Source organism: Anomalospiza imberbis, chromosome 4 (genome assembly GCF_031753505.1).
Source record: "Anomalospiza imberbis isolate Cuckoo-Finch-1a 21T00152 chromosome 4, ASM3175350v1, whole genome shotgun sequence".
In the NCBI taxonomy this organism is placed as follows: domain Eukaryota; kingdom Metazoa; phylum Chordata; class Aves; order Passeriformes; family Viduidae; genus Anomalospiza; species Anomalospiza imberbis.
Genome location: NC_089684.1, coordinates 32,457,470 through 32,474,595, shown reverse-complemented (window position 1 = coordinate 32,474,595; position 17,126 = coordinate 32,457,470). Strand labels below are relative to the sequence as shown.

The following is a 17,126-nucleotide window of genomic DNA, read 5'->3' as shown; positions in this document are numbered from 1 at the left end:
TAGTGTACTTTCATTTGAGACATTATCAAGAAGCATATTGTTAGAAAAGGAATGTAAAAAATTCACAACTATTTATATATTGTAGGAAATACAACTACTTTTGGTTTTTTGTAAATTAATTGAGATAATAGTGGAAAGCATAGTCTTGAAACCAAAGAGATGTGTGTATTTAGTAAAATCTGAAATTGCACACAACTTTGCCCCTGGATCAAACATTGTGGTGTGTGCTTTGGAAATGATGTTGCATTGTGTGGGAGTAGACAAAAAGGGGTTCCCAAAATGTGGTACTTGCTGTTTGCTAAATGGACAACATTTGAGAAATGATAATTTATTATTTTATTTTTTTCTTCAAGTTATTCTAATATTTTTCTTGCTGCTGTGTGAGCTCTGAGCTGCAAAATGTTGTAGGCATAGCTCAGTCTAATCGTGTGGTGAGACTTTGGTGCTATCAGCAATAGCAATGTGCAGTAACAGAAATTACTTTGTACCTTGCTCTCCCGTTTCGTTTTTTGCCTTGCTTATCCTGTGTGGATGGGATACTTTTTTCAAGCCTCTGTAGCTACAAAAACCAAAATCTTACCATTTGAAACAAAACAGTGTAATTCAAGCAGTGTTTAAACATTCAGCATCTCACCTATTATTTTGGGGAGGAGGGAACAGTTTTTGGTACTTCTTTGAAACCTGCACTTTGCACAATTCACACTCTTGGCTTCCTGTTTCCAAAGGAAACAAAGGCACTTAACATTCAAGTTTTCTTTAAAAAAAAAAAAAAAAAAAAAAAAAAACAACAAAAAAAAACCCCACCAAAACCAGAAGCAACAGCTTCCTAGTGGAGGTTGCATGGCTGCTTGCAACTACCACTCCCTGCCCTGGTATTTTTTTCTTGTAATGCTAATTTAGTTTAAAAAGAAAACAAAAATCCTGCTAGAGTGAATTCCCCTGACAGAAAAGCTCAACTAAATACCTACTTCTGTGCTTTAGACATTGAAGTTGACTCCAAGTAGGAGGGTTTGACTTGCTTGTCTTTTTTGTCATTGTAAAACCATCAGTTTTTTACTTAACGAGCATTTTGGGTTGGTTGCTAGTTTTGTGCATTTCTGCTGCTTTCCAGTTGCTGTTTGGATATAGCTTGAAACAAAGAATGAGTAAATGCAAAATATAGTTTTCTGTTTTTAAAACTGATAAAAGCAAAGGTGATTGATAAATACATATATTTATGTAAAAGTGAAGGAATCAGTATCAGTATAGCTATCAAGCTATAATAATTAGACCAGTGACTACTGGGAGGAAGAAAGATGTGAAAACTAGGATTAAATGGGATTTACTGACCTATGTAAATATTCTTGACAATTAGCTACTAAGAATGAGTCAATACTTGATGAAACTAACACCATAAAACAGCATATTCATTAATGTATTTTGAGAATGATTTTAATTTTTTTTTTTTTTTTGTTCCAGAATGGGGTTAGGTTCTGCAAGGGATTCAGTCAGTGGACGTAGTGTCATGCTGATTTATGGCAGGAGAGGATTCAGTCCTGGGACTGTAAATCTCGAACTGCAGGAATGGCTCATTGGACTTGCTTTAAATATTTCCCTCCTTCCAAAGATGATACATCTTCTTTTTATTCTTAAGTTCCTCCAAAACCTCCTTGCCCATCCAGGCTGGATGTTTGCCTTGTCAATTCATCTTTCAGCATACAGGGACAGTCTGTTCCTGTGCCCTCAAGATCTCTGTTTTGAAGCACAGCCCCTTTTCCTGAACTCCTTTGCTTTTAAGGACTGCTTCCCAAGAAACTCTTTGAATAAGCCTCCTAAATAGGCCCAAGTCTGCCCTCAGAAAATCCAGTATAAAAGTCTTATTAATGTTCCTCCTGACTTCACCAAATATCAAGAATTCTATAATCTCATGATTGCTATACCCCAAGTGACCTTCAACCACCACATTTCCCACCAACCCATCTCTACTTGTTGCAGAAATTACCAACCACACAGGCAGCCAGGTACAGACTCTTACCAGAATCAGAATGAGAAGTTTCTCTTCTGATTAAGGTTGGAGTGATAGCTTCATTTTTTTGCACTGTACCAAAACCCAAATTATTTTACAGAAAGGCTATTCCCATACTCTTCAAGTATACTGAACTTACTCCAGGGAACACACAATGAAGTTAATTAGCAAGGATTGGTTGTAGCCACACCTTTTTAACCATAGTTTAAGACATGCCATGTTTTCTTACCTTTAATACCATCTTCTTGCCAAGATGTTGAACATCTTTCAGCTGCCATGGCCTTAAGTTATCACTTGGCACTTTCTGATCTTTAAATGCTCTTCAAAGGGTAAAACAACCATGTTTAATCATGGCTTTCATAGGGAGCAATGAACTTTAAAACAATGAAGTTTATGGGAATCCCTCAAATTAATTCTATTAAAGTGTTCTGGTAGGCATCTAATTGTTCAGTCTCTCCAGGGGGAATAAGACAAGTGTCACTGACAAAATAACTGAGCTCTCAAAGAAAGGAATGACTTTTTGTGTTCTGTTTTTTTTTAATGAAGAAAGTTTATTGCAGGTCTTTATTTTACAATTCTAGTAGAAAGTATAGCTAAGAGAAAAAATGAACTATGACCAATTCATAAGAACAAGCAAAGTAAAAGGATTAAGCTGAATACATACTCTATTGAACTAAGCATTATGGTAAAGAGAAAACTTTGTCTATTTTGAGAGCTGCTTCCCAATCCTGGTTTCCAGTGCCTGCACCAGGTGAATAGGAGGATAGCACTGACAAACCTCTGATGGCTATTGATGGCAGCTCCTCTATCAGCTTGTCCTAGACTTAGGAGCTGCTGAGCTCATCATAGCTTGGATAACATGCAGCAGGCTTTCCATTCACGGGCCCGAAGTAATTTTATTTTTTTATCTAACAGGTAGTGTGACCCTGGAGAAAGGTGTGGATGGGATACTTGTGGTTAGGATAGAAAATGGCTAAAGCAAAAAGGCTTCTTTCACTCCAGTCTTCGTAACAAATAAATGTCCACTGCTCATGTTTACATCCCAAGTTACTTTATTTAAATTCATATTATCTAAACACTACCCTGCCTGCAAGTCAGATAACAAACTTGATGGAAAACATCCATCCTTCCCTCTCTATCTCCAAATGTTTGTCTCATGATATTTTACAGTTAGTCCATTAAAAAATTCTTCATGAAAATTTGCCTCTTCAAGTTTAGTAGAAACTTGGATAAAAATAGAGGCATTGGAATAGAAGGCAAATAGAAGTTTTCTTCCCTTGTCTGCCTCTCCCACTTTTCTGAAAATTCCCATCAGAAGAACAGAACAGGGCCTGCTGGTGGATGTGAGGCCAGGTTTACTGTTCCCCACCTCACTGCTCATATAAAACTATGGTTAGCTACACCATAAGTTAGTCTATTTAGAGCCCAAGGCTGTGTGAAATGGAGTTAATTATTGACACAGAGAACTTAAAAATCACCTAACATTGCCAGAGTCTTTCCCCTACTGCTGTTTCCAAGATGTGGTTTGTTCACCCCCTATGAGAGAGGGGATCAGATCTGGCTGGGTCTTGCCATGAGAGATGCACACAAACTGAAAAGAGTAATGGGAAATGAAGAGAACTGTGGCCAGAGTGTGGGGAGCTTCAGCTGGATTTGTTTTCCCCAGTCCTAAGCAGCAGGCTGATCCCCAGCAAGCTCAGGAGAAGGCAGCTTGGGGGACCAGAGTGGCTCAGGAGCAGCAGGGAGGAGGGGCTCGGACTCAGCCACACGAGGATCAGCAGCTGCAGCAGCAATTGCAGAAATTTTCTCCATTCCAGCTCTACCAGAGTCCTGACAGCGCTTGCTGCAGAAAATCTGACTCTCTTTATCTAGAGCTGTGTTCTACAAACAAAACAAACCCAAGGCAAAACATGAAACAACACTTAAATACAGCCCTGTCTTAAGGATTAACACAATCTACAAGACATAAACTGCATGCAATACAGCCAGGATAAAAAAGGAGAAATAACATTAGAATTCTTTTTTATAATGAAATGTATAATTTTTGTGATGCTGACTTTAGGAAATGTAAGGAAAACTTCTCTTCCAGATGTATGCTTGCCATGATGTTGCAGGTTTAAAACTTTTGTCTTGCAAGTCTGATGTGGAAAAAAAGATGGCAGTGATAAAAAAGAGTGGTTGTGATAGAGAAGGAACTTGTCATAGTAACTATTAGCAAAATTTATGTACCTGTGTTTTTGCAGACACAAGGAATCAGGTGATGCTTACTGAGAACTCAGTGCTACAATTCTTGTAACAAACCACACAGTACAGAAGGGGAGCCCCTGGGGAAGATGACAGGTGGAAACCTAAACATTTTATTTTTTTCCAAGAAAAGGGCCCGCTTTTCTGCTTAGTGGCAAGAGTAGGCAAATGACCGCTCATGGCTGCAAAAAGGCATAATTTCTGAATTCTGTACGTAAAAATGAGTTTATAGGAGAAGGGAGCAACAGGTTGGAATGAAAACTGGGAATTCTGTAGTGAATAGGTCGATTATCTGGAGTATGTGGTACATCTGCTGAAGACAACAAATTCCATGCCCTCTAAAGGATATGTGCTAATTGTAAAGGTCAGGTCCTCTGCCTTTTCCTCAAAAATTTATTGTTTTGATTGGACTTGCTTTATTAATGCAAAATTTTATGTGTTTTTAGTTGGGTTTGACTAATACACTATTCACTGAAGTATTTAATATTGAAATATTTTTCTGACACAAGTCTAATTTAGCACAGTTCATTTTTTTTTTCAGATGTGTTTATTGTATCAAAATCATCAAGGACAGCAGATACAAGGTATTTACTCTCTTTTTTGATGTTGTTTTGTTGGGTTTTTTTAAACCCAAGTTACATCACTAGCCTCAGAGCATGGAGAAGGTACAAGGAGAAACTTCCATAGTCCACAACTGAGTTTCTTCTACTGACAATCAACACTGCAAAGGGAGCATGCAAGGAAAGGAGCAGCTGAAATGGGTCTGAACTTTTGAGATTAGTGATGGTCTAAGGGAGTTTTATCATTATCAAGACACCATTGCATTGCCTTTTTTCTTGTTGAAAAAAGTTGTAAATAGGGGTTTCTGCTATTTCAGTGGCAGGTAAAATTATTTAAAAGGGGAAGGACATGCTTTCAGTTCATGCTGACTGGTTTTCTCCTGTGCTGTCCTCATAGCAGCAGTACATTCCTATGTAATGATGTTGAGGGCTTTCTTTTTTAATTTTACTGTTGCTAAGCAAGAATGTTTATTTATCTAGGATTGATTTTCTTGTGTCTGGCTCTAAAGGAAGTGTCAATTTTAAATAGAAACAATGTTAAGTTCAGTGGTTTAGTTCTTTGCTTCTGTCTTCAAAGGGTTCTCATCTTTTTCTAGCTGTTTCTACATACAGTGAGATATAGACATGCACAAAATGACTGCCAGGAGAATAAACCAAGACATGTCTGAGGAAGTAAAAAATTGTTGTATTGGTGTTTGCTTTAGCCTATTTCAGAAACGCATCACTCTAGACAGAACTATTTTTTCCTAAGTGTTTAGAAGGTATTCCTTTTCTGGTCTGGCTGTACAGCTTTTTCCACTTCAGACTGGCTTAGTTATTTCTCCTTTCTTGTTACAAATGGAGACCATGTACTTTTTGTGCAGCAGAACAAAGCATCGCCGTTAGTACATACCATTGCCTTGGACCTACTCAGAGGAAAGCAATGCAGGCATTGGGAAAGGAGGAAAAAAGGAAGGAAGCAAGGGACAGAAACTAGACTTACTTTAAGCAGAACTAACACAATTGCAACAAATTTAGATTTACAGAACATTTCTTAATAGACCAAAAAAAAATCAGTAATGAATTAAGAGCAACATGCTTTTGGGGGCAGCAGGAGGCTCCTGTGCAAGGACATTGAACTGGGGATGTGCAGTTTTACTTATCTGCCACAGGATGGTATTATCTGCATGGGCCAGGTGACAGTGTTGGAATGAGGGAATGCTAAAGGGGCTCCAGTGAATGTGCAGGTGGACTGAAAGAGCAATGCACTGCAATACACGAGAGTTACAAAGTATGTGTGTCTGAAGCTGAATGTTGGTAGGCAATGAGTGCTGGAGCAAGTGAAGAACTTCTGAACGCAAAGGTAACTAAATTTCAATGCGCAAGGTAAACCAGGGCAAGAATAACAAATTGGGGGCTTAACCCTCATTAGATCACAGTGTTTTGAACAAGATTTTGCTTCTCCTTTTCCTTAACTGGGAGCTGCATTCAGCAATTAATACTTATGCATTTACATCCTTCCATAACTGTTAGAAGGAAATAAAGCAGGAAAAGGTAAAACGAGGTGAACTTTCCTGGCTTAAGGAGTGTCAGTAACTAACAGAAAAAACTTGCACCAATAGGAAGCCAGAAGCTATGCTGTGTCAGAGATCTGAGACAGGCTTAAGTGGCATGCAAGTTGGAGAGGGGCTGAGAGTTAGAATTAAAATTGGTTTTATTACATATAGTGCATTTTATACCAGTTTTCAGCTTCAAGCTTATCCATAGTCTCAACAGTATGGGGCTCTGAAGTCCCTCTCAAACTGTCAAGTCAAACTGTCAAATGAAATGTAGACAAGAGCATGAACCTGAAATCCATTTCCTGACTTATTTTTATGTTATCACTTTTCCTACATTTAAATTGTTTTACTCACATAAATGTATTTGCAAAGACAGAGATGTAGGCAGAAACATTTTATTTGAATTTTCTGGTTCTCAGAGGATTAAAACAATTCTCCTTGTTAACACAAGTGGTCTGGGCTTTGAAAGTAATTAATAGTGATAGGAGGGTGAGGGTGGAAGTCCCTGTTATGTTACTACAGATGGTTTTACTTTCTTTAAGTCACTGAAGATACATTTTCTGTGCAGTGTCCATCCTTGCATCAGACAAGGATGGGCCGCAGCAAGGAAGAAAGGAAATTTCTGGAATGGATCCTGGTTTCCTGGCACAGGTAGTTTTGAACAATACTGCTCATGATGAAGTAATAACGTGGTCAGGCACAGCGGAAGACCCTACTTAACTAGGTGAGCAGTATGATTAAAAAAACTCACAGTTTTTATAATGAAAGATTTGCAATTGTTAATAAACTTCATTTTAACATGCACCTACTTAGTGTTCACATGTTTCTGTTTGAAAGCTCATGTTTATTTCTTGGACAGCACACTGTGATAGACTTGGTTGCTCTCAAGCAATGAGACACAATCCATATTATACATCAATAAATACTAGAATTAGAGACTGTTCTAGTTTTGGGTTTGCTATTCTTGCACCACATGTGCTCATAGAGCACTGTCAGGAAAATATGCAGAGTATACTAACAATGTATAAAAATGTTCATTTCTCTTACCATGATGACAGAAACCCCAGCAGATGTGTTATTTTGCTTGGGTAGAGTGTTATTAAAGTGCTGCTTCAGTTTACCTGTTACTTCAGCTTGCATATTATTCTCCTGGGAAGCATCATCCTGCATAAGAAAGAACACAGTATTCAAGTTAGGAAAAAAACAAAAAGTTTTTTATCATCAGGTACTTTCTACTTTTTAATGCATTGTAAATATCCAGACAGGCAGTCCAAAAGTGAACACATTCTGCTACATGAGAGACAATTCCAGAGGAGAGGAATAGAGCAATCACTCACTGATTTATGAATGAACTTCTATGTCTTAAAATGGCATGTGACACTTCCAGTGCATTGATTTCTACCACAATTATAAGCTGCAGGTTTGATTCAAGCAAGTTAAAAATAACATGCTTGAAATAATCTTAAAAACTAAAAACGTATTTTTCACTTGGATTTCTTTCAAATCATGACGTGTTCTAAAGTATCATAAATATGTTTGAGAGGAGCTGTTATCCATTGATACACTTGTTAGGAGTTGTCTTCTCTTGTATCAGGGAACTCCACAGATCATATTCAGAACATTTAGAACATATCTGAAAATAAGCATTGACTGTCTCCATGTAAACGTAGTGCTTATTAATAATTAATTGATTTTAAATCAATAAGCAATGCACTTTGGTGTTCCCCTTTGCTGCTGCCTGAGAAGATTAAGTACTTGGCAGACATCAGCCTAGTGTCTGTGGTAAATTAGGTGTTATATTTGTTATTAGCAAATATATATGTACTGCTTCTTCTGAATACTGCATGTTAATGGTTAGATTTACAGGTTTAATGTCAAACCAGAGACAAGTGAAATGTGATTTACTCACTGACACCCAGGGATGGCTTAGGATCTGTGCTGCTGTGTACCGGGCTTCAGCATTCACATGTAGCATCAGACTGATTAACTCCTTCATTGAAAAAGAAAAAAGAGGCGTTTGAAGGGAGTGGGAATGGATATTAAAACTGAAAATAATGTTGCACCAAGTTCTTCTCAGTGCAATCTTCTTGATACCTGGATGGAAAAAAACCAACTCCAGCTGATACCAGAAGCAGTGATACCAGTGTGACTGAAGTGGAACTTAAATTTGCCTTTAGGATTAAGGGTCTGCAAGGCAGTGTGTTTGGTATCAGCTTCTTCACTGTACTCATGTTTCACTGAGTCTATTGAAAACAAATTAAAAAGATATATTTGAAAAATCAGCTCTCATATTCCACTGTGTTCTCTATATATCCATGCACATGACCAGAACAAAAACAAACATGGGAGAGATGAGATCCTCTCTGGGCAGTGCACATGCACTCAGTAACATTACATGAAAAAACACAAATCAGAGACAAGAATATGCACCTGAAAGTCAAGAAACTGATTAAATTATTTGAAAACATTCTCTTCTGTGTTGCTGCAGAAGAATAAAAGACATTGAGCCAAGTCTCTTCCTCAAAAAACCTTTTATAACCTCTAAATTATCAGTCTTCATATTCTTATCAAGATTATTTCAAGGGCACTGTCCATTGCTTCAATTTTGGGTAATGTTTTTTTCAAGCAGATGATAACCACACACCTAACTGAGAATACCCACCTAACTTGGCTTTACCAACCAGCCAAGTCCTTTAGTCTGTGAAAGTTTGAAGTGAGACATCACCTTGAATACCAAGATTGAGGACCTTGTTTGTTCAGAATGCTTGTCTGGAAATGTGCCAGATGACTAGGACTTGGGAAATGTTGGTAAATGGATAAACACCCATTGTTTAATGCAGAAAAAAATTCAACTTCTCATTGGCCAGATAACCACCTCCACTTGCTAACGGGTCCTCAGATATTATTCAGAGCACTTTAGCAAATTAACCTGAGAAGTGGGGCTTACAACTTGAATCTTTGTCCTACAAACACAATTAATTTCAACAAAACTGCAATGATCACAGAAGAACTGCTGGCAGTAGCAATTAGCCATGGCTGCACCTCTTCAAAAGCTCCAATAAATGCCTCAAGTAAAAATAAGAAGAAATGCCTACTGCAACCAATCCACAGAGCAATTTCTTTTTTTTTTAAAGAGTGACAAGAGGGAAAAATTCAGGGACATTTATTTTACAGCTGAAGCACTGAACCTGCTGTAAAGTGCATCATGAAGTGAACTGGGTATTGTGTGACGTTCCCTGAATGCAGCTGGCATTTTGCTACCCTTGCTCGGGCAGAACCATGGCAGCCTGAAATACCTGAGCATTCATAAAGCACTATTCAGCTAAACCAACTGAAAAGGCGCAGCAGCTGGGGCACTGGGCTGCTCTGCATCTTCCAGGCTGGCTGCCTTCCCAACTGAAGGCTGCACAGGAGCTTGTCAGAAATGTTGTTTCAGGTGGGGAAAAAATATCAGTACCTTTGCTGAATCAGTGATGTTATCCCAGTAAGGAGAGGGAAATTCCAGCTTCCCCACAAGTATCTGATCAAAGAGGTCTTCCTGAAGGTTGTTTTCACTGTAAAAGAGCAGTAACAAAAAACATTAAGAGAGAAAAAAGAAATTTGTCATGGGAATTGTAACTTGATTTGGGATGGAATAGAAATTATGTTAATAACTACTAGAAATGCATAATTTGCAAGTTTATACAGTGATAACACTTCTGAGCCAATACATTGAGGTAACTTTTCCACTGGAGTAGGGTCTGCATAGTTAACACACATTTATTAATCTCATTTATAACCTGGTTCTACTAGCATGATATAGACATTCTCTGTGCCCTCCCTCAAAACTCTAATCAAAGAATACATTTGCTAGTTGAAAGATACAATATATCTTTCAAAACACATTTTCAGCTTTAAACGTGAAATAACAACATGAAAAACTCAAATACCTCAACTAATATTTTTTCCATCAACAATAATTGTATTGTTTGCAAGACATTTTTGTTCAGTGAGATGTTTTAGTTAAAACCTAACCATTTTGTTTAGTATTTTGCTGTAAAAATGAACAAACAGGCCCTGCATTAGTGGTAATTTATATGTTAAGAGGAGAATTCCCCATTAAAATGTGCCAATTCCTTCTCATTCTCTGGCAAAAAAAATCAAAAAAAAAGAAAAAGAAAAAAAAAAAAAAAAAAAGAAAAAAAAAAGGTGCCCATTTGATTTGCAGTAGAACTCAGAAATAGTGTGGCACAAGGTTAGAAAGGCGGGATAAGCACATTTTTCCCCTCTCCTGATTTACCAGCGCTGCTCTCCGGGAGCTGCCGCGTCCCAGCGCCACCGGCAGAGGGCAGCGCGTGCCCGTCGATCGCGGAGCCGGGATCCGCGTGGAGACAAAAGGAAAAGCGGCTCTGCCCTCACACCCCACATAGCACTAAAACACCTGCCCCCGTAGGAAAGTATATCTTAAAAAGTGACCCCAAAACCTAAAATGAGGGACAAGTGAAAACCACTCAAAGAAATGAACAAAACCGTGAGGAAAACACATCAATCTGATCCACCTTTTTTCCTCCCCCAAGGATGCCTCCTTCAGGGAGAAAGGTCAGACTTGCTCTGAAAGAACTTGATTGCTTTTGCTGGTTTTCCCTTTGACACTCACCTGCGAAAAGGTGGAAATCCACATAACAGGATGTAAGTGATCACACCTGCAGCCCAAATATCCACCTTTAAGCCATACCTGAGAAAACAAGTCTGTGTTACATATGCTGAATCAACAACATCAACAAAAAGACTTATTCCAATCAAAAATAAATTATGCTGACAGGATTACATAAGAATCTGTGCTAAATTACTTGCTGCCAATGGGGTGATGTATTTTGTGCCTGAGCATCTTTTTCTTCACACCTTTACAATCTTTAAGAAACCATGATTCTATGATTTTTTTTTTCCTCTACCATAAGCCTCAAGGCTCTCCAGGGTCTTCTGAATATACTCAAATCCAAGTCAGCATCCAGGTTTCCCAATCCAGAGCCACTAATTGTCAAAGACAAGGATGTGCCTTCTCAGTCCCCACAGCGAAGTAACTCTCTCAAAGGTTATCGTGTGTTGCTAAGCAACAAGACACACCAATTCTCCAGCCTCTCCAGTGAGTAACACGGGGAAGAAGAGCTGCACTTTTCTTTTAAAGCACAGAAATGAAAACACTGGAGGTCAAAAAGAGGCATTTTCTCCTAATCAGTCGATTCAGTTTGTCAAAACCTCAAGTACGCAGACGAGGTGCCCTCTGACACCAGAGCTGAACTGCAGCTGTGAAATGTTTCTCAATGCAACAAATGCACTGAACAAGGAATGAAACAACACAACAAAACTTTCCTACATCAGGAAATTCAGAGTGGTTACAGCTATGGCAATAGTCAGCCAGAGCATTGAATGGAGATCTCGTAGGTCTAAAAGTAGAGGGGACTTGTGAAAATCTGCCATTGGTGAAAATTTATATTTTTAATTTTTTTTTTCTGTATTTATGCAATGACCTGTTAATGACAGAATAATGGGCTTGTTCAATTGTTATCAAACAGGATGTGTCACCCAAAAGGGTCACTTGAATCAACATAATCTAATTAGAACTGTCCTGAGGACAGGTTTAGACGTGACCTCTGCAGCTTCTTCCAATATAAAGGATTCAATTTCTAATGCAAACACTGTGTTTTGCCTCTCTGTTCTTCCCTAAACAGCTGCCATGGGTGGTACAATGGGCTCTCGATGCTGAGGTGAGGCAGGGAGCACAAACCAATGGATTCTACTGCACCAGAGCTGGTCCTGAGAAGGTGGGAAAGGAGGCAAAGGCAAATTCTGGGAGCAGGCAGAGCAAAGATACTGGCCTCTTGGAAGAACTGGGAGTGGTGCCCTTGGGTGGTTTGGTTACACAGCAATGGAGGGCCAGCCTGTTGGAGCATTTAGATCTTACAACCTGCCAAAAATGAGTGGCTACCAGGTCTGTGTTGTAGGCAGTCATGCTCTGTTGCCGTAGAGCAGAACAGGAACAAGAATAACTCCAAGTGGAAGTCAAGAGAATGAATTCTGATTTATTTCAAATGCACCGCTCTATTTATAGAGAACATCATGCGGACTAATTTCCTTGGTCTTAGTGTAAAAACATCTCACACTATTGGTGTGCACTGAATGACGCACGGTGGCAGAACCTCTCTGTAAACAATGTGCACAACAAGATAGATCAGAGAATTATTTACATTCTTTCCCAACTGTCTCCCAGGCTCTTGCCTGCTTAGAAAACCTTCTCTTTTTCTCTCTGACTGAACTGAAAATATCCACAATGCTCACCCTGTCTCTGCAATGATTTCTGGAGCCACATAGGTGGGTGTCCCACAGACAGTGTACAAAGGGCCTTCGACCACCGTTGCCAGTCCAAAGTCTCCAAGCTTCAAAGACTTGGTTCCATCTGAATATTCACACACCTAGAATCAGAGAAATTATCACAGAATGAGGAGAAGAACATCTGCATTTTTACATGCTCTAATTTCTTTGGGAAATCATCATCACCACACCAAGAAGATGGGAAAAAGAGGTAATGTCCACAGTCCTGTAAGGTAAGAAGAGAAAAAATTATATTCCCATTGATTGCAGCTGAAGCAAATGTTCAATGGAGCTGTCTGCCAGCTATCTAGGTCAGACCATGACACAGCCTCGAGCGACTAGAGGTGGAAAACAAAACTCAGTCCTTGAATGTTGAGAAATTTTAAATATATTCAGTAAAATATAATACTATACTTTCATTTGACTGGGACCTAGAGTTTAAATGGGACTGGCAGCTACAATCAGATTTGTTTAACATCTTGTTATCTTAGCATCAATCTAGTCAGCATATTGGGCTATTTCATCAGCAAATGTCTTCCCTGTGCTTGGTCTGGACAAATTCCGTTTAGGTTTCTGTGCAGACCTAATTGAACCTTACCAAAAGGCCTAAAAACAATCTAGCACTGAGTCATTTTATTGTTGAAAGAAGCTGAATTTCAATAGAAAGAAAGTGCTATGCAACAGTGACGGCAGGAATACATTAAACCAGACCAACACAAAGGAAACATCCCCCTAATAAATTCATCTCAGTTTCACTCTTAAAGTAAAACATTCATATTGACATGATTTCAAAGTTTCTGAAACAGACTCCATGATCTCCAGAACGACTGAATTTATTTGCCTTCCTCAAACAACTGAGCACTGCAATACCTTTCATCATTCTCCTGTGTAATTCATCAGTAATGGAAACACTTGTTCTCCTTTATATAATACCTTTATACCAGCTATTACTCTTAGGGTTTGCATTTTTTAAATGCATGACTAGCAAAGGGAATGTAATTCCCATCCAGACAGGCTGGATGACCCTGTGCAAAAAAAAAAAAAACTATGTGCAATTACAGGTAGCAGCTGATGGGAGTTATTTGCATTTATATTCAATACCGTGATGCTGTCTCAACATTCTGCTGCTGTCAATCACAGTGAGTAAGATTTGCATCTGTTGAGTAATCTCTTTAGGCTTTCTAGGCAGAAGGGGCATTTGTGCCTATTTATAACTGATTCAATCTCTAATGAGAGCTTAAAATTTCTTTGGACTGTCTGTGTTTGGAGATACACTAATAGTAACCTGAGACTTCAACCTTCATTTTTTCTCTTGAGTGCCATGTTGCTGTGACTACATTTTCCAGGAGAAGCCTCCCCCCATGCCTCTTTTTGCTAAACAATCTAATTTATTTGAGGGTTTATTTAAATTGCTAAACACTGTCAGTGGAATTACTGGGGAAAGAATTGACTATTAATTAGGAAATATTTTCAGCTTGTAGCCCTGTCCTCGTTATAATTCAAAATCCAGTGTGGGATAAGCTGTGACTCCTACTATCGGTTTGAACTCATTAAACAGGACTGACAAACACCACAAAAGACTTTTAAGAAATGCCTCAAGCAGGGGAGATTATGGTCCTGTTGGTGCAATGCGTGACACTTAATATCCAATATGTAACACACAAGTGTAACCTCTGTGGGTAAGCGGGACAGCACACTCTGAGCCCATTCTGTTGACAGAATGGGAATGATGCCCTCTGTGGACTGGGGAATAAGTCATTCCCAAAGCAGACTTCATGGTAATTCTTGTTAATATGGTTATTTTATGTCTCTGCTGAAAACAAAATTAGCCAGTTGCCTAGGAAAAGAATGAACGTATGTAAAGGGTTAATTCCCAGTCAGAATTCTGGTAAACCATCAGAAAGATGATCCTACAATGACAGTGAAAGGAAAAAAACACTGGCTTCAGATGGTAACCATAGGATTGTTGAAGAAATGAAGAAATGGCTCTCAGTCCACCTTTCTCCCACTTGCAAACTGATAAATAATTCATTGGCATTGCTTTAAAATTCACTCTTTTGTGAGACAATACTCCTGCTTATCCAAAAGGCAGCCAATCAAATTGTAAATAAAGATAGGTCTAAGGACAGGTTTAAGCACAGCTCTCCTGCATTACAGTGACTGCTGTCTCATGGCAAAAGATTTACTTCATACATAACTGTTCTAAATTAATATGCCTGCTGTTCTCTGCTGTGCTCCTTGACATTTCTACACAAGCATTTGCATTAATGAGAACAAAGTAAGAGAAAATACTGGAAAATAAATGGGACGTACCAGAAGATTTTCTGGTTTGATGTCTCTGTGCACAATGTTGAGACCATGCAGGTATTTGAGAGCACTGGCTAAATTGTAGACCATGGCACTCCCATCTCTCTCTGTGTATTTTGTAGATGAAGTGATGGCATCAAATAGGTCTCCTCCCTATGTAATGGAAAGGAAAAAGATCATTGTTTAAAAAATAATTAAGATGGTATTTGGTTTAAAAAAACACCCCTAAACATGTAAAAGCTTCCTTCCCAAAAGACATGCTCAAATTCCTGTTAAACAGAAAAAAAAAAAGTTTTGCAGAAAGATGAACTTGTTACCAAGATACTAGACTGGGACTTTGGTCATCTACATTAAGTTCTTAACTGTACTCCAGGCTTCTAGTGTTGATCTTCCTACCCTTGATCACCCATTTATATTACCTACAGGTACAGGAATACAGCATCCTTTTCCTTCATCTTACCAGTAGAATACCTTCAACATATTGAAAAACAGCCCTGATTTTGAGTAAAGCCTAAAATAAATTAGCCCAATAATAAAAAAAAAAAACCTCTTAACTAACAAATATTCAGCAAATTCAAATATTCAAATTTCTGTAGATATTGCAAGAAATACCAAACAAATATAGCTGAAGAGGAAAAAAAGACAAACGCATTCCAACATAAATGAATCCACTGATTGAGATATATCAAAGTGCAGAACCTCCATGTGATTTCTGAATGTGTCAAGCTCTGTTTATGGATGCCCTTTTTCCTCTGGGAATCCAAAGCAATGTGTTAGTGAGTAACTGATGCAGAATTTTCAGTCATTACAACAAATTTCATGTGGGTGTCTCCATGATGGTTTCCCTGGATACATCTGTAGGAGTGATCTGTCTGAGCTGTGGGTGGCATGCCAAGCATTTCAATGCACACCAAAGAGAAGCAGCAATTCAGTAAATACAGACCAAGATGGTGGTGAATTAAAACATAAAAAAAAAACCACTGTCTTGAAATCCCAAAAAGCCTATAGGTTATAAAAATAACTTCTGGAATGGAGGAAAGATGAGTGGGCTACAGAAATTATGTATTCAATAACTACACACTTCCTTTAGAGGTCTCCCAGTCTGGCAACCATTCTAGATGGGACTCCTGAATGTAACAGTGCCTCAGTCAGAAATAAAAAGTGCTCCTCAAAAAATGAGCAGTGCTCTACTGCATACTGCTCTTGCTGTATGTTATTTGTATCTGACATGCCAATCAAGCTGATGCACAGTGTGGTGGTGCATGTACAGAACTCAGACAAGAGAATCATGACTAGAACTTGATGCTATTCGTGTATTTGGCTCACAAGGTGACAGCAAAAAGAATATTTGTGTTTTCTCTGTATATGTATGAAAGCAGCATCTGTTCTCTGGTGAACTGCTTGATATAAGCAAAATGGGTGAGATCTGTTGAGTTTTGGTTTTCCAGGATGAAAATCGCTTGAGTTTAATCTATTTGTCTTATTTATTAAGATAAATGCATTACAGAAAGTTCATTTCTTTAAATCAATTTATTAAATAATGAGTATAGTGAAAGAAATGCAGTTGTTCTGTTAGTAAATGCATATCACTATCACCCCTGCATATTGTAGGCATGATATAAAACCCCCTATCCACTACTCTCTAGACTGTGCACATCAAAAAATTACCTGAAATCTGTGTTAATAATCAAATTAAAACTGAAGAGAGAGATATCCCATTAATATACTTGCTTGACAGGTATATTTTTATGATTTAAAAATGCAGGTTGCCACTGAAACCTTATTTGATTATGTCTCCCAAGATCTTAGCGTTCCTAGATACTGTCCAGATTTCACATCAACACTGAGAATTCAAAGACAAATAAAGCCCCCTGAGCCTTACCTTGACCAGCTCCATCACGAGGTAGAGCTCTGTGGGGGTGTCCATCTCCTCTATGAGCATGATGATGTTTGGGTGCTTCACTCGGCGCAGAATAGACACTTCATTTTCAATCAGGTGTTCCTGTTCAGAAGAGGATGGACGTTTATCTGAAACATGAATTTGCCAATTCACTTTTCCTTTGATCAGCCAATCACTTGATCAGTAAGCACCCTTTTTGCTGATTAATTTATATAGCAGAAGGT

The 17,126-nt window shown here is 38.5% G+C and overlaps 1 protein-coding gene across 5 annotated transcripts in view; it reads right to left on the bottom strand.

Annotated features, from left to right (window-relative positions):
* Positions 1 to 2,518: 2,518 nt before the first annotated feature.
* Positions 2,519 to 17,126, bottom strand: part of DCLK2 (doublecortin like kinase 2) — an 81,140-nt gene continuing 66,532 nt past the window's right edge. For 2 of the 5 annotated variants that reach the window (XR_010998280.1, XR_010998281.1), the window contains 9 exons: positions 16,885 to 17,004; positions 15,009 to 15,155; positions 12,663 to 12,796; positions 10,984 to 11,061; positions 9,805 to 9,901; positions 8,257 to 8,337; positions 7,395 to 7,511; positions 6,528 to 6,603; positions 3,747 to 3,886 (listed from right to left, as the gene is read on the bottom strand). Coding sequence is in view for 3 of the 5 variants with exons in the window: in XM_068187838.1 (XP_068043939.1) it covers positions 3,674 to 3,886; positions 7,395 to 7,511; positions 8,257 to 8,337; positions 9,805 to 9,901; positions 10,984 to 11,061; positions 12,663 to 12,796; positions 15,009 to 15,155; positions 16,885 to 17,004 (987 nt within the window). In the remaining 2 variants the exon portion in view is untranslated. Of the gene's footprint in view, positions 3,887 to 5,701; positions 5,715 to 6,527; positions 6,604 to 7,394; positions 7,512 to 8,256; positions 8,338 to 9,804; positions 9,902 to 10,983; positions 11,062 to 12,662; positions 12,797 to 15,008; positions 15,156 to 16,884; positions 17,005 to 17,126 lie in introns of all 5 variants that reach the window. The other 3 variants (XM_068187838.1, XM_068187839.1, XM_068187840.1) reach the window with 2 other exon arrangements.